The sequence below is a fragment of the Corythoichthys intestinalis genome, chromosome 14, assembly GCF_030265065.1.
Source record: "Corythoichthys intestinalis isolate RoL2023-P3 chromosome 14, ASM3026506v1, whole genome shotgun sequence".
Taxonomy (NCBI): Eukaryota; Metazoa; Chordata; class Actinopteri; order Syngnathiformes; family Syngnathidae; genus Corythoichthys; species Corythoichthys intestinalis.
This window is the reverse complement of record NC_080408.1, coordinates 46,018,175-46,043,482: the sequence shown is the minus strand read 5'-3', so window position 1 is coordinate 46,043,482 and position 25,308 is coordinate 46,018,175. Positions and strand designations below refer to the sequence as shown.

Genomic DNA, 25,308 nt, shown 5'->3' with positions numbered 1-25,308 from the left:
AATTCACGACATGCGAACCGTTCTTTGAATTGTAGTTGAGCTGTATGGATAGACTTCAGCTGAAAATATGCCTCAACTCTGAATGTCTTCCTCACAAGTCCATGGCATCTCAAAGGTCAAATTTGGTAGACTCTTAGAACATTAATTCTTCTTGGTAAATCTGAAAAATAAAAATAATTGATTTTTATTTTTTCAAAAGTTATTCAAGTTTAGGTGATGACCATTTTCTTGTGTCACCCTGTATATAGTGTTGTTTTTGGCACCCCTTTGAAATTTCGTCCTGGACTTTTGGACAAAAATACTTTTTAGTCTTAATCATATTTTAGTCATTTTAAAATGTGTAGGTCTTTGTGTGGTGCTCCTTGACAAAATCTCAAGACAAATTTCGTCAAATAGTCTACCCTTATTCAAAATATTTTTGTCTGTAAAATTTCAAAAAGTTTTGTCGAGCTTTAGAACTACTTGAAATGAACATTGATGGATGAGAACACCAACCTTGTGATTATAATACACACTCAGCAGAAAAATGGTACATTGTTTTCAATTATCCTCGCCTGGACACTATGAACTATGTATTAAAAAAATGCTAACACTAACGCTATGCTAATGCTACAAGTTCCATCGAGTGTGTGAGGATCACTCAGCTCAAATGTTTAAAAGCTAAAGAAACATTGCAGATTCTCTCTTCTCAAGATAAGAAAACAAATTTTACCATACAGTATGTTTCAAAATGAGCAAGCCTGGAGCGCAGCCTAGCTTGCAGCACATCCAAACATTGGATGGGAAGGGGGGGGGGTTGCGAAGCAGCACATCTCACATTAGTGACACGACCCAAACACTGATACGATGCAGGCTGATGTATTACACGCACAAAAAGAAAATGTCACTCATTGTGAACATATGGCAGAAACCATGGCGCATGTTTGTCTTTCTCATCTTGTCAGACGAAAACTGGCATTCGTCTTATGTTTTGTCTCCTAAATCACGTTTTTAGCTCGTCATCGTCATGAAAAAGTGGTTCGTTGACAGTATATTTTTGTTTTCGTCATCATTGCAAACAGAGAAAGGAGAGAAACACCAATGAACATCGGTAAAGATATGCAGCGTTCAGGCCAAAGTTAAACTGTCGTATGAAAATGCCAAATGTGGTTTTGTGTTTACACTTGAAGTCTGCGAAACCAAACAACTTCTGGTTTGCGTGACGGAAAAACAAGGACAGTAATGTAACAAATCGGGTTGCATATACAGTGCCTTGCAAAAGTATTCGGCCCCCTTGAATCTTGCAACCTTTCGCCACATTTCAGGCTTCAAACATAAAGATATGAAATTTTTTTTTTGTGTCAAGAATCAACAACAAGTGGGACACAATCGTGAAGTGGAACAACATTTATTGGATAATTTAAACTTTTTTAACAAATAAAAAACTGAAAAGTGGGGCGTGCAATATTATTCGGCCCCTTTACTTTCAGTGCAGCAAACTCACTCCAGAAGTTCACTGAGGATCTCTGAATGATCCAATCTTGTCCTAAATGACCGATGATGATAAATAGAATCCACCTGTGTGTAATCAAGTCTCCGTATAAATGCACCTGCTCTGTGATAGTCTCAGGGTTCTGTTTAAAGTGCAGAGAGCATTATGAAAACCAAGGAACACACCAGGCAGGTCCGAGATACTGTTGTGGAGAAGTTTAAAGCCGGATTTGGATACAAAAAGATTTCCCAAGCTTTAAACATCTCACGGAGCACTGTGCAAGCCATCATATTGAAATGGAAGGAGCATCAGACCACTGCAAATCTACCAAGACCCGGCCGTCCTTCCAAACTTTCTTCTCAAACAAGGAGAAAACTGATCAGAGATGCAGCCAAGAGGCCCATGATCACTCTGGATGAACTGCAGAGATCTACAGCTGAGGTGGGAGAGTCTGTCCATAGGACAACAATCAGTCGTACACTGCACAAATCTGGCCTTTATGGAAGAGTGGGAAGAAGAAAGCCATTTCTCAAAGATATCCATAAAAAGTCTCGTTTAAAGTTTGCCACAAGCCACCTGGGAGACACACCAAACATGTGGAAGAAGGTGCTCTGGTTAGATGAAACCAAAATTGAACTTTTTGGCCACAATGCAAAACGATATGTTTGGTGTAAAAGCAACACAGCTCATCACCCTGAACACACCATCCCCACTGTCAAACATGGTGGTGGCAGCATCATGGTTTGGGCCTGCTTTTCTTCAGCAGGGACAGGGAAGATGGTTAAAATTGACGGGAAGATGGATGCAGCCAAATACAGGAACATTCTGGAAGAAAACCTGCACAAGACCTAAGACTGGGACGGAGATTTATCTTCCAACAGGACAATGATCCAAAACATAAAGCCAAATCTACAATGGAATGGTTCAAAAATAAACGTATCCAGGTGTTAGAATGGCCAAGTCAAAGTCCAGACCTGAATCCAATCGAGAATCTGTGGAAAGAGCTGAAGACTGCTGTTCACAAACACTCTCCATCCAACCTCACTGAGCTCGAGCTGTTTTGCAAGGAAGAATGGGCAAGAATGTCAGTCTCTCGATGTGCAAAATTGATAGAAACATACCCCAAGCGACTTGCAGTTGTAATTGGAGCAAAAGGTGGCGCTACAAAGTATTAACGCAAGGGGGCCGAATAATATTGCACGCCCCACTTTTCAGTTTTTTATTTGTTAAAAAAGTTTAAATTATCCAATAAATTTTGTTCCACTTCACGATTGTGTCCCACTTGTTGTTGATTCTTGACAAAAAATTAAAATTTTATATCTTTATGTTTGAAGCCTGAAATGTGGCGAAAGGTTGCAAGGTTCAAGGGGGCCGAATACTTTTGCAAGGCACTGTATGCATCTGGTTGTAATGTTGAGTGTTGTGTTTTTTGGGCCGTCCCTGTATGCACCGCACCTGGAATGAGAGAGGAAGGGGTGGACGAGTTGTCATGAAGGCTATTTTGACCTTTAGTTCCGTTTTGTTGGCACAAGTAGTCTTCTTTCGTGCTTTCGGTTGTAAATAAACTGTTGAAAACCTCTGACTCTCAATCAGCTTCTCAGCAGTAATGGTAAGTACAGCATCTTATATTTTCATTCTGATGTATTTGTTTTTTTACACAAAGTATTTTGACATAAATTTCTATTTTAACGATAAAATCGGATTTACTCCAGCGTAGGAACGGTCGTAAGGACTTGAGGACTCCCTGTATTTTAATTTCATGCCACTTGCTCTCATTTTTTTCCCCTTCATCCTTTTGTATTTTCACCTCTATTTATAACAATTGACAGTTCCTGACTTTTGCTGCTTTTGTTTTTTTTTCTCTAAAACTGACAAATATGATATCAAAGAATGTGAGTTTGTCTGAAATCTGTTGATATATATTATTTTTCTTCAAGATCCACCAGGACCCATTGATAATTCCAAGATAGCAGTGAACAAGAGTGGTCATTTAACAATCAAACAAGGTACAAAGAATGTTTTTGTTTTTTTTAGTAATGTTAGCTTTCTGAAATATTTGATTTGTATATATAAACGTTCAAAATATATAAAAATGTACTCATTGGCGTTCATTAACGGTGATAGACATCCAATCCATTTGAACTCTGCTGCCAACCCTCATAAATTCAAATGGATCACTTGAACTCTGCTGCCAACCCTCCAAATTCAAATGGATTGGATGTCTATCATTGTCAATGATACTGAAAGACTAAAAAAATGTAGAAAATCTCCAAAAGAATGATACTTGACTTCCAACTAGTACTGTATCAGTACAACACCTTTTTTAACTGCAATGTTTAAAGTCAATTTCTTTTGCAAAAGTGATTTTTTCCCCACCTCTTGTTTTTGTAAATATTACAAGTTCAAAAGTGTATACCGTAATTTTCGTTTCAATAAGGCGCGCCTGACTATAAGCCGCCATTCACCAAATTTGACCCAAAAAGGGCCTATTGTTCATAGATAAGCCGCACTAGACTATAAGACGCAGCAGTTCTCACCGTATTATGGGATATGAAGACCAAAAGATGTAGCCGGTAACACTTTATTTGGCTGCAGCGTCATAAGATTGTCATAAGACCGTGATAATTATGACGTGACACTGTCATAAGCATTCATTAATGCCCATGACCGTGTAATGTCAGAATTATGACGGTCTTACGACGCCGCTGTCAAATAAAGTGTTACTTATTAACCCAAATAAAGCAACAAATAAACTGCATTGGACGATAAGTTGCAGGATTCAAAACGAGGGGGAAAAGTAACGGCTTATAGTCCGAAAATTACACTACATCATTTTTAAATGAGTAAACATCAGAGATATTTTTCACATGTATTAAATGTTTCCTTAATTTATATATAAATACATCAAAATTATTCATTATTTTTGAATTATTGTTTTAATCAAAAACAACATGTAGAGTTGACATACAGTACACATTTGAATATTTAATTACTTTTTAAATAGCATATATGCTTTTTGGGTGTTTAACTGTCATTAACTCATTCACTACCTGAGACATGTAAACAATGTTGTTTATGGTGTTCAAATGCTCATAATAGAAAACAGTAGAAACAAACTTTATTTCATGAAGAAAGATAGAAATTTGATCTTTTTGTAAGTTGTGTCCAAATAGCTCCAAAACACAATACTTAAAGCCCTTGAAAGATTTGTTGTTGGTGCAGGGTATCCGCAGGGTCTTAAAAAGGTCAGTCTTAAATCCAATAATTGAAATTTAAGGCCTTAAAATGTCAATTTTTCGTATAAAATCTCATAAAAGGTCAAAATAGCGTGAGAAGTTTTAAAAATCTATTGACTTCTATTCATAAGCTTCAGTCTTGCTATTAAATGTTTCGATCTTTGAGGACAATATAACGTAACTCCAATGCGGAACCTGAAATCATCGAGCACCACCAGCTGTTCCTGTGCACGCGCAGTTGTGTGTTGACAGCTTAGTTAGCATAGCTGTGGAGAAAAAAAAGAGGCAAATTACAGGATTTGCCTCCATGGATAAGTGGCCAATTGCCATTAGCTGTAGAGTTTACAAATCTTGATTCACAACAGAGAAATTCCTGGTGTTTTCAGGTGAAGCATTTTTTTTTTGCAATGTGAAAGAGCTATGAATAAATTCATATGCTTTTCAAGTGATTCCGGATCTCCCAATTTTCCTTTTGTACTTTTTTTCTGTTTACAGTAAAGAAAATAAGTATTTGAACAGCCTGCTATTTTGCAAGTTCCCTCACTTAGAAATCATGGAGGAGTCTGAAATTTTCATCATAGGCGCATGTCCACTGTGAGAGATAATGTAAAAAGAAAAATCCAGAAATCACAATGCATGATTTTTAAATTATTTGTGTGATACAGCTGCAAATAAGTATTTGAGCACCTCACCTGTCTATCAGCTAAAATTCTGACCTTGAGAGACCTGTTTGTCCGCTTATTAAATGTCCACCTCCACTCCATGTATCATCTGAAATACATGCGCTTGTTTGAGGTCGATAGCAGCATAAAGAGACCTGTCCACCCCATACAATCAGTAAGACTCGAACTTGTAACATGGTCAAGACCAAAGAGCTGTCCAAAGACACCAGAGACAATATTGTTCAACTCCATAAGGCTGGAAAGGGCTACGGAGCAATTGCCAAGCAGCTTGGTGAATAAAGGTCCTCTCTTTGAGCAATCATTAGAAAATGGAAGAAGCTAAACATGACGGTCAATCTCAATCGGAGTGGATCCTCATGTAAGATATTACTTCGTGGGGTCTCAGTGATCCAAGAATGGTGAGGAATCGGCCCAGAACTACACGACAGGAGTTGGCCAATGACCTGAAAAGAGCTGGGACCACCGTTTCCAAGGTTACTAACGGTAATACACTAAGACGTCATGGTTTGAAATCATGCATGGCACGGGATGTTCCCCTGCTTAAACCAGCACATGTCAAGGCCCATCTTAAGTTTGCCTATGATCATTTGGATGATGCGGAGGAGTCATGGGAGCAAGTTTTGTGGTCAGATGAGAGTAAAATAGAACTTTATGGTCATAATTCCACAAACCATGTTTGGAGGAAAAAGAATGATGAGTACTATCTCAAGAACAACATCCCTACTGTGAAACATGGGGGTGGTAGCATCATGCTTTGGGGGTGTCTTTCTGCGCATGGCACAGGACGAGGTCACCTTATTAAAGAGAGGATGCCTGGAGCCCTGTATTGTGAAAATTTGGGTCCAACCTCCTTGATTCAGTTAAAGCATTGAAGATGGGTCGTGCCTGGGTCTTCCAACATGACAATGACCCGAAGCACACAGCAGGGAAAACCAAAGAGTGGCTCCGTAAGAAGCATAACAAGGTTTTAGCATGGCCTAGCCAGTCTCCAGACCTAAACCCAATATAAAACCTTTGGAGGGAACTCAAACTCCGTGTTCCTCAGCGACGGCCCAGAAACCTGACTGATGGGTAGGCCAAGATCCCTCCAGCAGTGTGCAAACCTGGTGAAAAACTACAGTAAACGTTTCACCTCTGTAATTACAGACAAGGGCTACTGTACCAAATATTAACATTCCTTTTCTCAGGTGTTCAAATACTTATTTGTAGCTGTGTCACACAAATAAATTGTTAAAAAATCATACATTGTGATTTCTACATTTTTCATTTTAGATTATCTCTCTCACAGTGAAACCACACCTACGATGAAAATGTCAGACCCCTCCATTGTTTTTAAGTGGGCGAACTTGCAAAATAGCAGGGTGTTCAAATACTTTTCTTCACTGTAAATGAAATAGTCGTGAAAAAATTAGGACACCCTGTGGAAGCCTGTGTGTTTTCGAACATATTTGGTCATATGGATATTTCATATGAATTTTAACAATCTTGAGAGATACAAGTAATAGAACTAAAAAAAAATAAAACTGAATAAAAGATTTTTTATAACTTGGTATAAAAATGTAATTTAAAAAAGCTATCTTTCTGCTTTCTGTTGAGGATACATTATGACACCCCCCACATTCAAACCCACTTTCATTCATTCATTCATTTTCCATGCCGCTTTTCCTCACGAGGGTCGCGGAGGTGCTGGAGCCTATCCCAGCTAACTTCGGGCAGTAGGCAGGGGACACCCTGAACTGGTTGCCAGCCGCCGCCTCAAACCTCAAACCCACTTAAAATAGCTAAAATACCACACAGGGGTATCACATCAGGTGCACATGATTAGAACATCATTACCCAGTGTTTTGAAGGAGGTTTGCCTTAAACCTCACAGTTAGTTGAAGTGAGGGAAAAGGAGCAGATCAAAGGAGCTGTCTGAGGCCTTCAGAAAGAAGATTGTACACGCTTATGAGGCTGGTATGGGATTTCAAAAGATCTCAAAAGAATATAAAATCAGCCATTCCACTGTCCGTAAAATAGTTGGGAAATAGTCTACAAGTGGAGGACATTCAAAACAACTGCCATCATGCCCAAGTCTGGCCCTCCAAGCAAGTTCACCCCGAGAGCATACCGCAAGATGCTAAATGAAGTCTTCCAAACCTACCTACAGCAGGCTCTTGCTACTGTTGATGTGAAAGTGCATGCCTCTACAATCAGAAAGAAACTTCACAAGTTTAACCTTCAAGGGAGGTGTACAAGGAAGAAACTTTTGCTCTCCAAGAAGAACATGAAGGCCAGACTGAAGTTTGCCAGAGTGAATGAAGACAAAGACCAGGACTTCTGGAATAATGTTCTTTGGACAGATGAATCTAAAATTGAATTATTTGGACAGCAGAACTGAGAACATGTTTGGCGTAATCCCAATACAGCATTCCAAGAAAAGAACCTCATACCAACTGTGAAGCATGGAGGTGGAAGTGTCATGGTTTGGAGATGCTTTGCTATAGCAGGACCTGGTCAGCTGACCATCATAGAATCCACCATGAATTCTATCGTGTATCAGAGGGTGCTTGTGGAACATGTGGGATCATCTGTGAAAAAATTAAAGCTGAAGCGAAACTGGACTCTGCAACATGACAATGACCCAAATGATACCAGTAAATCCACCAAGGACTGGCTGAAAAGGAAGAAATGGAGAGTCCTGGAATGGCCGAGTCAAAGCCCAGATCTTAATCCCTTTGAGATGCTGCGGGTGACTTGAAACGGGCTGTACATGCAAGAAACCCCTCAAACATCTCACAGCTGAAAGTATTCTGCATTGAGGAGTGGGGCAAACTTTCTTCAGACCGATGTCAAAGACTTGTAGATTGCTACAAAAAACGTCTCACTGAAGTTATTTCAGCTAAAAAGGGGAAACACTAGTTATTAGGTGGTAGGGTGTCCTAATTTTTACCTCAGTTAGAATTGGTATTTTTGTTGATTTATATTTGGTTTATTGAGTAAAACAATGTTAATTTTTGTTGTTTACCTGCAATTAAATCACTTTTCAGAGATGAGAAAAACAAGATTGATATGGGAACATTTCTTAATAAAGAACTAAATATTTAATGGGGTGTCCTACTTTTTTCAGATGACTGTAGGTCTTAAATTGTATTAATGATGGTCTTTAAAAAGTCTTAAATTTGGCTTGTTGAAACCTGCAGAGACCCTGTGGTAGTTAATGAGTTAACAGAATAGCCAATCAGTCTTCAAAATATAAAAATAAAGGAAAAGATTTAAAGAAAAAAAAAACTTAAAGGAAGCGAGTTGATTTTCAACTTCTTTTATTTATTTTTTTTAAATGAAATTACGTGGACAATTAATCACTAAAACCTCTCTCTCGCGGCCCACATTAGGGGAAAACCATTTTTTTTGTTTAATTAAATGTTTACTTATTTTTTTAAAATCATTATTTTATTATTATGTTTTTATATTTAATAGTTGCAGACATTTTTTGAAATTTATTTACGATATCTCCCCATATCTCTGTCTCCGTCCCCACAGGGGCCGACTCGGGCCAGATCTCCGAAGAGACGTGGCTCTTCCTTCACGCCATCTACGGCGGCGGACCTCTGGTGACGGTGAGACCGAGCGTGGTCACCGGCCACCAGGAAGCGGACCCTTCCCACCAGTCTGAGGAAAAGATCGAAGTGGAGACGCGCTCGCTTTAAAACAAAACAAAACAAAAAAAAAACAAAACGACAAAAAGCGATCGAATTCAAAGAATAAGGCCTTTTTAATTTTTTGCACTTTGATTTCAAACGCATTCACGCAAAAACAAAAAAAAGGACGCCAATTATAACCGCTTTTGCGACAGCTCGCTCCGAAAAAGGGAATCAAAGCTTTGTCGTATTGTAAAAAAAAAAAAAAAAAAAAAAAATGTGTATACGTTTCTAATAGCACTGTAGTCGTCTTTGTGTCATGATTTTAAATGTGTGCAGCTAGATCACGACAAAAGAAAATGAACGGAATGCCATTTTATTTTGACCAAAATGAGCACATTTACCACGCGTTGTACTTTAGCACTTCCGCCGACGGACATCTTAAGGTTATGAAGGGACTAATTACGGAAAAGTCTCAGGAATTTCTTGTGCACTGTCATTTACGCACGCGCTTCTCAACTGGTCTGATAATCCTGTTTTTTAATGGCAAATTCTTCAAGAGGTCAAACTTTTGACTCATGTAAACTCATTCGCTGCCTCCCAATCGCTGTCAATGGCAGCCAATGAGTTAACGCATTGATTCTAGTGTAATCATGTCCACGTAATTTCATGTTTCCGAGTGAAACTGGCTTTTGGCGGCTGGATTTTCAAATAATTCACCCCATTTTAATGGCATCTATTAAATTCATGTAAATTCTAAAGAAGGAATACATTCAAGCAGGGGTGTCAAACATCCGGCTTCTGGCCCGCTAGAAGATCCAGTCCCGCTGCCTGGTGGGGTTGTTGTAGGTTACAGGTGATAGGTACCTTGTAGCTCATTCATACTGTACATAGAAAATCACATGCTTTTATTTTGACATTGGCGCCCTAAAACTAGATGTATGATCGTGTGTGTGCACTACTGCACTTTCTTGTCCGCCGTTACATTTGTGTATTCGCCCCCCTCTCAGTCATCAGGGATTAGACGTCAAACACTGTCAATGGCAGCCAATGAGTTGACAAGGAAGTGACACAAAATGAGGAAGTAACCTGGAAATGCTTGAGATATTAAAAGAAATTGATGAATTTATAGAAAGTGACCTGTAAGTATCTTAAAACTACAAGGAAGTCATGCAAAATAACTCATTGGCCGCCTTCTGGAACGATTGACGTCTAATTAAACTGGAAGGATTGGCTGTGAATACTCACCTTTCAGTGCCATTGACGGAACTAGACGTCCAATTCATTTTGACTGAGATATTTGGCCAAAAAATGAGATCTAATTGCCATAAATGTGGCCCGCGAACCACAAGTTTGACACCCCTGCATTAAAGTACTTAAAATGATCCAAAATGGCTGTTTAAAACCGTACGAGTTGTGGAAAACTTTTGGGTCCACCAGTTGAGAATCGCTGCAGTTTCAATCCACAAACAGGCATGCGGTTATTTGAATGTAACGATGGTGTATGTTGGTTAAGATTCAGCACTTGCTTATTTATCACAGACAGGGAGTTTAAAACAGGATGTTAATAGTGTTTTTTTTTTTTTTTTTAATTGTTTTTGTGTATACATGGCTAAAGTAGGTGAAGCAAGTATGCATGCTTTTAACATTGCATATCTCACACAAATCCTAACTGTGCACGACCTAGCTTTGCTTGACACTACACTGCAGTATAGTAAGTAGTAATCAGCAACATTGCCAGTCTTAACGGAGGGCATTATTTTGCATATTGGATGCCGTAAGTGTCTCTGGACCATTAGTCAGTAAGAGCTATTCAGATATTTGTTTTTTTTAATGGCTCGCATAATAAAAACAAGAAACATGGATGGAAACATGATGAATGTGTGGTTACTTTGATTGAGCCACGATCTAGCTGGAGCAGAGTGTCATTTCTGACCTTTGACCTCTATGCCAAAATGTGTTCCGTTTCATTGATGATAGCTTTGCAAGTAATGCAAAAACTCCCATCTATTATGGATGGTAGCTTTGCATGTACATGTAAAAGCTACCATCTATATATATATTTTTTTATTTTTACAATTCAGACAAAAACATACCCACTTATTTCCAATGGCCAAAATTTCCTATTCATTTCCATTGTCCCTATTTGCCATTTATTTTTATGGCACAAAAGCCCCATTCACTCCTAAGTGACTCAATATGAACAGAAAGTGACCCCAAAATCAACAAAGTCCCAATGTCAACAGGAAGTGACCACAAAAGGACGCCAGATTAATAGATAGTGACCCTTAAATGCCCTCATATCAATAGGAAGTGAACCAATATGAACAAGTGACCCCGAAATACCCCAAAAATCAACAGGAGGTCCCGATATCAACAGGAAGTGACACGAAAATGACACCAGATCAATAGGAAGTGACCCCAAAATGCCCTCATATCAACAGGAAATGAAATCAATATGAACAGGAAGTGACCCCGAAATGCCCCAAAATCAACTGGAAGTCCTGATATCAACAGGAAGTGACCACAAAATGAACCTAGATCAATAGGAAGTGACCCCAAAATGCCCCAAAATCAACAAAGTCCCGATATCAAAAGGAAGTGACCACAAAATGACATCAGATCAATAGAAAGTGACCCTTAAATGGCCTCATATCAATAGGAAGTGAACCAATATGAGCAAGTGACCCCGAAATACCCCAAAATCAACAGGAAGTGACCCGATATACAAATCTACCACAGCAATTTCTCCAGAAGTGGCTTTCCCTAGTTGTGATTATTATTGGTGGTAGCTTTGCATTTATTGCAAAAGCTACTATCTAAAATGTTCCTTTTTTCCCTCAATGGCGTTTCTTCGGCGCGCCACCCAACCAAAACCGTTTGACCCATCAACACCAATCATACAACAAAACGACTGGAAACTCAAATGACGCAAGCTCTCTTTCGTTTGACACCCTAAAAATTAGTTTGCCCAAATATTTTTTGGGGGGGTGATTGGGGGTCAAAACCCTGCCTGTCCTAGTTTTTGTCCAAATCGCATTTAGACATTAAAAAAATTCAGGACTCTTAGGGGCAGAAAAGTACAATTGGGCCAAAAACATACCCATTCATGTCTAAAAGGCAAAATTTCCCATTGATTTCCAATGGACTGAGTCACCATTCATTTCAATGGCCCAAAAACCTCCATTCACTCCTATTGATTTCCAACCCAGACCTGCAAAAATCTACATTGGCACACCCAAAAATCAACAGGAAGTGGCCCCAAAATGCTCCCAAATTAACAGAAAGTGACCTCAGAACACCTCAAAATCTACAAAAAATTGTTTACCAACCATCACAGTAAAGCTACCATCATAATTCCACCAGAAATTGCAGTTTCTCGTATTGCAAACGTACCCTAAGTTTGATAACAAACTCTTTATTCATTCTTGAGTTATCTTGAACACAGACATACTGAACCGAATACATATGCTCCTCCTACTTTAGGTTTCACTCACTGGTGATGTTAACGAAACTACTTTGCCAAAAAAGCCAGTCAACATATCTGTGAATCAAGAGAAAAGAAAACCGATCTAAAACAGTAGAAACCTACCTAAATCATAGCTGCAAAATTAGAGGTGAATAACCTCAAATGCAGTACCTGTCGTGGAAGACATATTTTGTTGTAAAAAAGGTGATCAGAATCACTTTTGACTAAGAATGTTTTTTTCCCTCTGCTTTTTTTTAAGGAACAAAACAGTATACTCAAATCAAGTTTAACCCTTTATAGGGCATGCACTGAACTTGTTGGCTGCCTTTGATGGCGCTCGACATTCAATCCATTTTGACTGGGAGATTTAAATGGTGTTACATTGGCAGTGATCATTCGAAGGATCATTCTAGTGCCGTCAGTGGGGCGGACGCATGAGCATTTAGAATCAGTCACCCAAGTTTAAATGAAAGTCTGTGTTGTCAATAGCAGGCAGTGAGTTAAAACCCTTAAATGCCAGCAACATGAAGCAATTGTCCGAGAATCCCAAAATTTAAAAATTAAGGTTTTAACCATTGCTTTTTTTCAAAATTCTGAATTAGTCTCAAAATCATGAAATTCAAAAAGCGTATCAATTGTGATACATATGCCTATAAAGGGTGAAATACCTATAAAATATTGTAAATATTTTTGTAATCAGCTTTATTGGGGGCCATAACCAGAATACATTTATTTCTGTGTTGTTTTTTTTAATTTATTTTTTTAATGACGTTATTATCATCTGTTTAAAATAATGTAAATAAAGTGCAAACCCTTTTCCCCCTGTTTGTGCGGTCAGCCCCCAAATACGTAGTAGTAACTACAGTGATCCCTTGCTACTTTGCGCTTCAAACTTCGCGCTCTCAGTCCATTGAGGATGTTTTTTCAGTTAAAAAATAAATACACATGAGCTGTCCAGAGCCGATCGCGTAGTCTCACTCTCCCTTCCTCCCTCCCTCCCTCTAGCTGCTCTCTGATGGTCGGGCAGTGTACTGGAGTTGCTCTTTAAAGTTAACGATGATACACAGTTAGGCTCTGATCTTGCCAGAGACGCTGGTAAACCAAGATTTCAAAGTGCAGCAAGTGTCAACAACGTTTAACTTGTTAAAAAGTTGCTGTGGCAACTCATTGTATGTAAGTGAGCAGCTTGAGTGGACTCACTCAATGAAGTATTTACCAAAGACAAGCATTTTTCAACTTTTTTTTTTAAATGGATTGGGCGTCTACATTTTTTCTTGTTTAAAAACAATTCGGTGGGACAGTAAAATGTGTAAGACATCATGATTATTACATTTGAAGTGCTTAAAAACATTTTTTGAAAAATATATATATATATGGCAGAAAACACTCTGGTGACCTGAAGTTCTCCTCTGAGACCCCCAATTTGGCCAAATTTCAAAATTGTCCTACAATGTATCACAAAAGTGAGTACACCCCTCCCCTTTCTGCAGATATTTAAGTATATATGTCCAAATTGAGCACTGCTTGTCATTTTCCCTCCAAAATGTCATGTGACTTGTTGCAGGAGATTACAGGAGATTGAAGAGGTTGGGGGGGGGGGGGGTCAGCCTGTTAGTGCTCAGACCATACGCCGCACTCTACATCAAATTGGTGTGCATGGCTGTCATCCCAGGAGGAAGCCTGTTCTGAAGATGGTACACAAGAAAGCCCGCAAACAGTTTGCTGAAGACATGTCAACAAAGCACATGGATTACTGGAACCATGTCCTATGATCTGATGTGACGGGCGGGCATTCTTGTGTACCGTCTTCAGAAGAGGCTTCCTCCTGGGGTGACAGCCATGCAATACCAATTTGATGTTGAGTGCAGCTTATTGACAAGGAGTACTCAATTTGGACATTTAGGGATGTACGTAGTTTCTAAGGGGTGTACTCACTTTTGTTGCCAGGGGTTTAGATATTAATAGCTATATTTTGAGGGGAAATAACTATAATAAACTGCACACAGACTACCTTTCATTGTGTCAAAGTGTCATTTTGTCAGTGTTGTCCCATGAAAAGATATACTTAAATATCTGCAGAAATGCGAGGGGTGTACTCACTTTTGTGATACATTGTATATGCATGTGTGATACATCAATGGAAAGCTTAAAATCTAAATTTTTGGGGGAAAGAAACATTTTGAATAGGCCATTTTAAAAAATAAAAATAATAACTAAACAGCAAAACCCTAACTGGAGGTGAGAGCATGAGAGAGCATAATTAAAGACGCCATGATTTTAACGAGATATTATCGCATACGTACCTCTTTTCGATCCAAAAACTCCACATAGCATGTATCACCGAGTGTCAAAACACAGCTGTGAATGGCCACAGCTGGATTTTTTAGGGATTTTATGGGTGAAACACAGTAATATAACAAGAGTCGCAATGCAGAAATCGCAGACATGAAGGAGTGGTTAAAATTTTAAACGTTTTTTTTTCCCAATTTTTCTTTGTTTGGATCAATTATTTATCATCTAAAATATTGGGGAAAAAACGTAACGAAAAAAAATACAATTAAGCGATAGTTATGAGGTAGATATCCATGACTTATTTACAGACGCAAATTTTTTCATTGTGACGAAATTTGTTTAAAAGTGTAAAATATGCGAGGGAAGTATTTTTTAAAGTCTTTTTTTTAAAACTAAATATTAGACATCAGTTAATTATTCTAAGTTAAAAATGACAGACATTTCGAATAATAAATTACCTTCTTTTTATGGCTAGGTTGAAACAAAAGTGGTTGTACGACGTCTGTAAACAGGGGTCTTCAGGGTGAAACGGACAAATTGAAAATAGGGGGCTTAATGCGTCATGAATTTGCTATGGCAGCATAACGATATATTGTTCTATCAAACACAACAGTTCTTTTGGCTTAAAATACAGTTTATTTTACAGAGGGTTGCAAGAGCAGAAACTACTTTTTCAGCCTTGTCTGTGTTTTCCGCCATATGCACTTTATTAGGTACACCATGCTAGTAACTGGTTGGATCCCCTTTTGCCTTCAGAACTCCCTCAATTCTTCGTGGCATAGATTAAACAAGGTGCTGGAAGCATTCCTCAGAGAGTTTGGCCCATATTGACATGATGGCATCACACAGTTGGTGCAGATTTGTCGGCTGCACATCCATGATGCAAATCTCCCGTTCCACCACATCCCAAAGATGCTCTATTGGATTGAGATCTGGTGACTGTGGAGGCCATTTGAGTACAGAGAACTCATTGTCATGTTCAAGAAACCAGTCTGAGATGATTCCAGCTTTATGACATGGCGCATTATCCTGCTGAAAGTAGTCATCAGAAGTGGGGTACATTGTGGTCATAAAGGGATGGACATGGTCAGCAACAATACTCAGGTAGGCTGTGGCGTTCCAGCGATGCTCAATTGGTACCAAGGGGCCCAAAGAGCGCCAAGAAAATATTCCCCACACCGTTACACCACCACCACCAGCCTGAACCGTTGATACAAGGCAGGATGGATCCATGCTTTCATGTTGTTGACGCCAAATTCTGACCCTACCATCCGAATGTCGCAGCAGAAATCGAGACTCATCAGACCAGGCAACGTTTTTCCAATCTTCTATTGTCCAATTTCGATGAGCTTGTACAAATTGTAGCCTCAGTTTCCTGTTCTTAGCTGAAAGGAGTGGCACCCGGCGTGGTCTTCTGCTGCTGTAGCCCATCTGCCTCAAAGTTCGACGTACTGTGCGTTCAGAGATGTTCTTCTGCCTACCTTGGTTGTAACGGGTGGTTATTTGAGTCACTGTTGCCTTTCTATCAGCTCGAACCAGTCTGGCCATTCTCCTCTGACCTCAACAAGGCATTTCCACCCACAGAACTGGCGCGCACTGGATATTTTTTCTTTTTCGGACCATTCTCTGTAAACCCTAGAGATGGTTGTGCGTGAAAATCCCAGAAGATCAGCAGTTTCTGAAATACTCAGACCAGCCCTTCTGGCACCAACAACCATGCCATGTTCAAAGTCACTCAAATCACCTTTCTTCCCCATACTGATGCTCGGTTTGAACTGCAGGAGATTGTCTTAAACCATGTCTACATGCCTAAATGAACAGAGTTGCCGCCATGTGATTGGCTGATTAGAAATTAGGTGTTAACGAGCAGTTGGACAGGTGTACCTAATAAAGTGGCTGGTGAGTGTGTGTGTGTATATATATATATATATATATATATTATATACACGTAAATGTTTTTTTTAATTATACTTTGAGAAAACATGTCTTATATGTATCTTTTTCCAATGATGAATCTGAATAAATACATTGAACACAAAAAAACAAACAAAAAAATGGTGGGGGGCGCTACTTCGCGGTTTTTCAATTTTCGCGGTGGGTTGTAGTCCCTATTAACCGCGAAAAACGAGGGATTACTGTACACAAATACAATTTCCCATCGAATAACTGGTTGCTGTATTTCCTTTTTTGGAGGGGGGACAACGAAATACTTGTATAAACTATTTTTTAATCATTTGCAAAAAAAAAAAAACAAAACCACACACAATAATGAATAACTTCATATCGCTCAGGTAGGCCTACTGATAATCCCATCAAGCAGGAATTCCGAAACATCTAAAATGAAATACATGTCAAAAGTCAAAGGTACATTTGCAAAGATCCAAATCAAAGTTCTTCACTATATAAAAGTTAGTCAAAAGGAACACAAACAATTTAGCATGTGATTTCATTCTCATTGATCCATGAATCACCACAAAGTAAACAGTATGCTCCTGGCCCACGTTTGCTGGCATTTCCGGGCCATGAGAAGGCAAACATGTCGCCCAGTGCGGCGCACGAATGTCGCCTTCGCCGAGATGTTCTCTCACACCCGAGCCGGAGCGCTCGGTTGCACTGTGAAAACATGGCTGCGAGCGAGCGTGCTGCCAACCTACGGAAGTGAGGTACGTGCTACATTCCATTCGGGGCTTCCTAAACGCTTTGCAGGACCGTGGAGCGGTTCCAAAAGCATTTGCTTTGGGGTGAAACGGAATTATTGCCGGGACGGTTTATGGAGAACCGGCGTCGTTTGCGAATTAAACGGTAAAGTTGAGAGCGGAACAATCGGCTAGGCTAGGTTAGCTAACGCTGAGCTAAAGCCAGACTACCACGATTCTCCCACCGGTTTTATCAACTTGTCAAGCCCCTTGAAGACACCTCTCGAGTCGAATGGATTCGCGTGCAAGCCCCGCCACTCCGAAGCTTCCCCGGGTAGTCTTTTAACTCATTTCGACCGACTATGGCTTGCGAAAGTACCGTGTTTAGCCGCGGGGCTAACGGAGAGTTAGCCCGATTAAAGGGCTAACCAAGCGGCGTTTTTGCGGTGAAGTTGTCGCTCGCTCTCCACCCCTGGTTGGGTTGTTTATTGAAACATTTTTCTTCACACTTTCATCTAATTTTACCCGACTGTACCCCCACCCTGAACGGTGAGTGGTCGACCGAATAGGAATTGGTTCATATGCGGTACACGCCAAGGAGGGATGCGGGAATCCGGCCACTATACCCGGACTGCACGCCAACACTACCCCCGGGATGTCACAGCGACACTAGGCCTCAGTGGAAGTGTTCATTTTGCTCCCTTGAGGCGAAATTGCAAGTAAAGTAACAATCAGTCTGGGCTTTAAAATGAGGACATTTCCCCTATAATAGTGTTAAATTGCTAGCTAACCTCCTTTAGCCACCGGTCTCGTTTTTGGCAGGTGTATGTGTACGATCGCGCATAATTGTGCGCCTTTCGCATACAGCACTGCCCAAAATGACAGGTTTTATCATTTTTTTGGACGAGGTTGTGATTGCTGGCAATTTAACGTCACTTCCAAACCGGGCGAGCACATTTTAAAAAGAAGATATAAGGTTTTTATGCGTCTGATGCAGTATCTTCAATAGCACCAAATTCATGATAAAATTATAGACCTTTTTAAAAGGAAAAAAAAAAAGTATTGCTCAGTTTTAAGGAGCTCAATCACTTAGTATTGACTGCCAAATGTTTTTTACAAGAGTGGGAAATGTGCAACTCTTCTGAGCTCATATAAAACTTGTGTTTGACAGAAGTAGCTCTGCGTTTACCAGATTTTACTTTATTACTAGAAATGATTCTCAAGGGTGTAGTTTGCTGCAATGTGACAAATTTGTGCGCACATTAACCTACGCTAGTGTAGGAGTAGTCATATTTAAAGTGCGCATATGTACGCGTACTGTATTGTCTTGCAGAATAAGAGCAGTATAATGTAAAAATATCTTTACAATGATATACTGTCATGTATGATTTAATATTAAACCACCTTGTCTAATTAGGTTATAGTCCATTTACAAAATAAAATGGTGGTCACATGCTTTAATTTTGACATCGCCGCCATCAAAGATTTGTTTTGTCGAGTGTGTTCCCGACTACACTCTACTTGTGTTCGTGTCCACACTAACATTTGTTCATTCGCCTCCTCCTGGTCAAAATGGATTGGACATCTAGCACCGTCATTGGCGGAAAATGAATTAATAAGGAAGTGACTTAAAAATGCACCAAAATTCAACAGGATGTGACCCAAAATCAACAAGAGGTAATTTGGAAATTTCCTAAAATTAACAGAAAGTGACCAATGAACCGGAAGAGACCCGAATATGATCCAAAATATACAGAAAGTTACCCCGAAATGCCCCAAAATGTACAGGAAGGAGAGGTGGGTAAAGTAGCCAAAAATTTTACTCAAGTAAGAGTAGTGTTACTTTAAAATAATGTTTTTCAAGTGAAAGTAGTCATCCCAAAAATGTACTCAAGTACAAGTAAAAAAATGATTTTGTCAGATTACTCAAGTAATGAGTAACATTGTGAATAACTGCTTATGCTGTTTGCTTTTATTTTTTAGACAATTGTAATTTTTTTTCTCAGCACACATATCTAAACGAACAATTATTAGGAGTGGGAACCTCTTGGTACCTCACGATACGATACGATTTGCGATACAAAGCTCACGATAACTATCATCTGACGTTATGTCGATACAACGATTATCGATACATTGGTCAGGAAATCATTCTAGGATATTCTACAAACAACTAGAAAAACAGGAAAAACAAGCTTCTGCTGTGAATTGGAATGAGTTTGTGGTAGTGGTAGGTTTCCTCCCACTTCAAACGGATTGAACGTCTATGGCCGTCGGTGGCAGCCAATGCCAGGCAATGAGGTGCTTTTGGGCCATTTCAGGTCATTTACCTGTTGATTTTCAGTTACTTCCTGTTGATTCTGGGGTATTTTACGGGTCACTTCCTGTTTATTTCAAGTTACAGAACAGGAAGTAACCTGGGAATCACCCAAATGAATAGGCAGTGATTCAAATTTAACAGGAACTCACCTGTAAATGCCCTAAAATGAACAGCAAGTGAAAGAATGACTGTGAATGCCCTGGTTTTGAATGAACGAACGTTCCCAGTCTAAATGGATTGGGTTTCGAGCACCGCCAATGGCAGCCTTATAGTTAACGGAGACACTATTATGGTGGAAGATTTTGGTTGCCAGTTGTTGGTTCCCCCTTTTTTTTTGTTTTTTTTTGTAAACATTGACACCTTTTTAAAACGATATCTCGATTCTTGGCAGGAGCATATCGATAACCTTTTGGGATACAAAGTATCACGATATATCACCATTTCGATATTTTGTCACACCCCTAGTTATTATTATACTGGATTATAACCTATTACATAACCGCTTTAAGCCAAAGAAATACAAACACATCATTGAATTTTAGTGTGAGAAAAAAATCTACACAAATGAAGCATTATTTGTCCAAAGAGCATGAGTGCCCTCTTGTGGAGAAAACATATTTCCTCTTATGAAACTAAAAGGATCATATCTCCGGTTTTCCACGGTCAGTCGATGCCAAATAAACACTGGGAGAGATTCAAATCCGCGCTTTCGATTCATGTTGACGGCGGCGCTCTGTGTCCAATACTTAATTTTTTACGGTGCTTTAAAGCTGTAGTGTGAACTAATTTCTTCACATGCCAAATAGGGTCACAAGTAAAGTAATTAAACATTGTCCACCAAATAAAGCATGAAGAAATAATTTATATGTTGTATATTTGACAAAATAATCGCGTTTCCGAAGCTCGAGCCTGAAAGGGGACGAACCCGGAAGTGATACGTCACACCGGGAACAGCGTTGGCAGCTCCATACATACGGCCGCCATACAAAGCCCTTCAAACAATGACTCAAACAGCGATATAAGCGATAGACCGAGCGCAAGGGAGGAGATCCAAGTTTTTGAAGAGTTGGAGGAAGAAGAGGAGCTTGGAATTTTATGTTGGATCTAACATGTATTAGCCACACGCTAATCAGAATGCAAACAGTGTGCCTAGACTACCTGACATGGAATAGATACATTACCCATCGAGATTACAACATTGGTAAGATATAGGCTGTTATTATTTTTATGATTTGAAGATGCAGGCATTTGCACATAATGTTATGTTTTTGTCTATCTGATGACATTGTTAAAAAAAATAATCAGACTTCATGTTCATTTTGGCAGATCTGGCAGCTCTCGTGCATATAAAATAATAATATAAAAACGTTGGAGGGAAAGAGGGAGCTGAGTCTTCAATGGCTTTCTCCACTTTATTGTGGCAACAATAAGAAAACAAAATAATAGCGGACTGCCGCCACATCCGACCGCGAAGTTTTGCTTCTCGCCGATCTCCTCCTCGCCTCCCACTCCAGCGTCTCTTAAACGGATTGTGCATAGTGTCTTGTTATGAGCTTTTTGTTTACAAATGTATCGAACACACGACGCGCTGACAACCTTGTCTCTTTATTAACACATGGAGCAGTTCTTATGGAAAAGTTAGAACACAGCTCGGCACAGCTCTCGGCAGGAATTGGCGTCTAATGGCGTGAGGAAATGTAGTTTTTTCACACAAGCGAACAGATTACAAAGCACCACTTCAGTGTTGTGCCGAGACTACATTTCCCATGATTCACTGCGTGACCTGCGCGCTCACTGATTCGCTGCGAGATTGACTCAGTGGCTACGCTAAACCAACACGCTATTTTTCAGCTGTCACCTGTCAGCGGCTCTCATAAAACACAAACTAGAAGCCTATCATGCGATCACCGTGAACGCTGAACCGTCCATAAGCAATGCAATGCTTGAAGCATGAAGGTGGAAATACATAATACAAATACAAATAAATGTGCACAAACTAACCGGCGGTGTGTGTCTCTTACAGCAACGTGACCGTGAATTACCGCGACGCCGACCCGTTTATATGCACATCCACACACGTTTCCCGATTGACAGTGGATTAACCCTTTCGGACATGATCGTAGATGACTCACAATTTAAACACGCTTAACCTAGTGAACGCAACAACAACTATGATCGGGGATTTCCACGAGTTAACTTTCGGCTAACGTCGCTAGCTTATACTGTTCAATTCCACAACAGTAGGCAGCTATGCTTTGACAAAGTCATCAGTCATCTATCCAAAAATCACACTTACTTTTTTGGCAAATCCTTGATCATAAGCAGACCGGTTAAGGAAGCAGGCATCTTCGAAGTGTTTGCAGCAGAGAACACTACTCGATGATGGCGTGAAATTCATTCGCTTCGTGCGAACGAAAGATGTCCATTTACGTGCCCTGCTATCCTTTGGCCACTCATACAACTTTTCGTTTGAGCGAGAACAAAACATCGCCACACACCGCTGTGGCATCTTACCGAGAAGCAATGCAACAAACAATACTGTTCTATGGTGGACTTCCCTCGCATGTCTAGGTGTGACGTAATTTCCGAAGATTTCCGAAGATTGCAGAAGAAAAGCATTTTCGTTGTCAAGGGCGTTGCTATGGGTTGAACAAAGAATCTGGAAGGGTTGCGTTAAAAAAAAATAATGAAAATATGCTTATAATTGTTTAGCCATTGATATTATTCAAAAACATGGTTGGCCAACCTTACTTCAAAGTTCCCCTTTAAAGACTCCATGTAATTGAACAGGCTGGCATGATCATAGAACAGTAAGCTCGAGTCTCATTGGTATAATGGAGTCATGTGATTATTAGGGATGCAAAGATACAGTTAAGTCGGTTTGGTACGATTTTCGATACGAGGGACACAATTTTCGATTCGATTCAATACATTTAATGCTCTGACACAAAAAATACAAGTGTTTTTTTTTATTAAATTTTTTATTTTGCTAACAAGCAAAAATAACAATGCCATCATATAAACATGCATTATAGTGCATACAATTTATGTGCTTACTTCTTACTGATCTGAAATTTTGTATAAAAGTGCTGAGAACGATCTTTACTGTTTGTAGAGTAAGGCACACACTGTTGATTGCTACTGCTTTCTTAGCAGTTATGTTTACCACATGAGCAAAACATTCTATTAGTGGTCGGAGTCCATCTGTGTTACGTTCTGAATTAGCAATATTTGCAGCATTATCTAGAGTCACTGGTATGGATTGATTTGGCCAGTTTAACTTCATTCAGTCATAGCGGTTTTTAATTCATCGATGTAGTATATAGGCTCTGCGTCCCATGATCACTCTGGGCTCATGCAACCAATGGCATGGGACTTGGGGGGGGGGGTCTAACTTAGCATATCTAGGTTGCTATTTGATGATATCTAGTGTGTGCGTGCGAGTGTTTTCGGGCATTAAAAAAAGTTAACAAACGTCACAGAAGTCACGTCTGCACAACACCAGCATTTGACAATTGACTTTGATAAACAGGACAAGTTCGAAGTACAGCGCTCTTAATTTGCCACTCATTGTTCATCATGCCACCGTGAGATAGCTCTCAGTGACGTCCCAGGGTGTCCAGCTGTCTATTGTCAAAGCGAGGTTCTTCGTAGCAGCCAAGTTGGCAACAATATTGGCGGACTTTGTTGTATGTATCCGTAAAGACGGTCTTTGTTAAATATGTACGAGTGGGGATAGCATATCAGCTCACCCAAAATGCTGCCAAACAACAGATCTGTACGACATTGAAGCCGGCAAGCCGACTCCTTAAGCTTCTGTCTTTCTTCACGAGTAATGATCCTCGTGCGCCACACCTCCCACCTTTCAGGCAGTTTGGGGGAGGAGTGGCGGAGGGGAGCTGCTAGCGGCAGTTTGTTTTTTTAAGGCAAAGCTGTGCCGGACATTTTAGCGAGAGAGACGACAAAAATAAATTTGGAAAATACATTTTGGGAGCATTTCATTTGGATCGAATGTTTTTGCGTATTGAATCGAAGAGGGCGTATTGAACGGTTCAATATAAAACCGAGTATTGTTGCATCTTTAGTGATTATTGTTGCGATGTCTCATTGGTGAAATTAGTAGCGCTCCTCTTGGCATCGCAAGCAAAAAAAGTAATAAATCTAATGTGTAGAATAAAGAGGAAAAAGGCTAGCTTAAAGTAGCGGAGTGAGAGTAGCGTTTCTTCTTCACAAATCTAAGTAAAAGTAAAAAGTATGGCTTTGTAAAACTACTCCTATAAGTACATTTTTCTCAAAAAGTTACTCAAGTAAATGTAACAGAGTAGATGTAATGCATTACTACTAGGGGTGTGACAAAATATCGAAATGGTAATATATCGTGATACTTTGTATCCCAAAAGGTTATCGATATGCTCCTGCCAAGAATCGAGATATCGTTTTAAAAAGGTGTCAGTGTTTACAAGTTGCTACCAAAATCTTCCATCATGATATTGTCTCAGGTAACTCTAAGGCTGCCATTGACGGTGCTCGACGCCCAATCCATTTAGACTGGGAACGTTCGTTCATTCGAAATAGGGCTGCAGCTATTGATTATTTTAGTAGCCGATTAATCAATTAACTATTTATTTCGGATAATCGAATAATTGGATATAGACCATAAAAAATTAAAATACCGGAGCTGAGCCTCACACAGTATATAAAAAAGAGGATCTATGCACAACAAAAGAGCAGTTGACTAACATACATAGCAAAAGTCCACTAGCTTAAATGCTGTAAAATGCTAACGCTTTTTTACAAGGCTCTTAACAAATGGCTCAGATACATATTACCACAAAAAATGGCTGAATATACCTTTAAACTAAATTACGAACGCATTCAAAAAAATCATTAGCTCAAACAAAAATCTAATCGAATACTCAAGTTAATCAATTAATTGTTGCAGCACTATTTCGACACCAGAGCATTCTCAGTCATTCCGTCCGATTTTACGGGGCATTTACAGGTCACTTGCTGTTCATTTACAGGTCATTTCCTGTTGAGTTTGAGTCACTACCTAATCATTTGGGTGATTCCCAGGTCACTTCCCGTTCTGTTACTAAAAATAAACAGGAAATGACCCATAAAATACCCCCAAATCAACAGGAAAAGGTAAATGACCTCAAATGGCCCTAATTTACAATGAACGAATGTTCATTCACTGCCACCCTCCCAGTTCAAATGGAATGGACGTGTACTAGTGATAAACTTATTCCAATTCATAGCACAAGCTTGTTTTTCTGTTTACTAGTTGTTTGTAGAATATCGTAGAATGATTTCCTGACCAATGTATCGATCATCGTTGTATCGTCAGATCGTTATCGTGAGCTTTGTATCACAAATCGTATCGTATCTTGAGGTAACAAGAGGGTCCCACTCCTAATTACTACCCACCTCTATCCATAAGTACCCTAAAATTACAAGGAAGTGACCTGAAAGTAACACTTTGGTCTTCATTGGTAACGATAGACGTCTAATTCACTAAAACTGCGAGGACTAGCTGTGAATGCTGATGGGTCAGTGCCACTGACAGCGCTCGACATTC

At 39.6% G+C, this 25,308-nt stretch overlaps 2 protein-coding genes across 5 annotated transcripts in view; both read left to right on the top strand.

Annotated features, from left to right (window-relative positions):
- The window catches only part of usp33 (ubiquitin specific peptidase 33), a 54,504-nt gene extending 43,618 nt beyond the window's left edge, over positions 1-10,886 (top strand). Inside the window, exons 23-24 of the mRNA XM_057857270.1 lie at positions 3,409-3,477; positions 8,913-10,886. Coding sequence (XP_057713253.1) covers positions 3,409-3,477; positions 8,913-9,079 — 236 coding nt within the window. The 3' untranslated portion in view covers positions 9,080-10,886. The remainder of the gene's footprint in view (positions 1-3,408; positions 3,478-8,912) is intronic.
- Positions 10,887-17,012: 6,126 nt separating this feature from the next.
- The window catches only part of zzz3 (zinc finger, ZZ-type containing 3), a 45,865-nt gene continuing 37,569 nt past the window's right edge, over positions 17,013-25,308 (top strand). The window contains exon 1 of one of the 4 annotated variants that reach the window (XM_057856650.1): positions 17,013-17,434. The gene's annotated coding sequence lies outside the window, so the exon portion shown is untranslated. The other 3 variants (XM_057856647.1, XM_057856648.1, XM_057856649.1) reach the window with 3 other exon arrangements.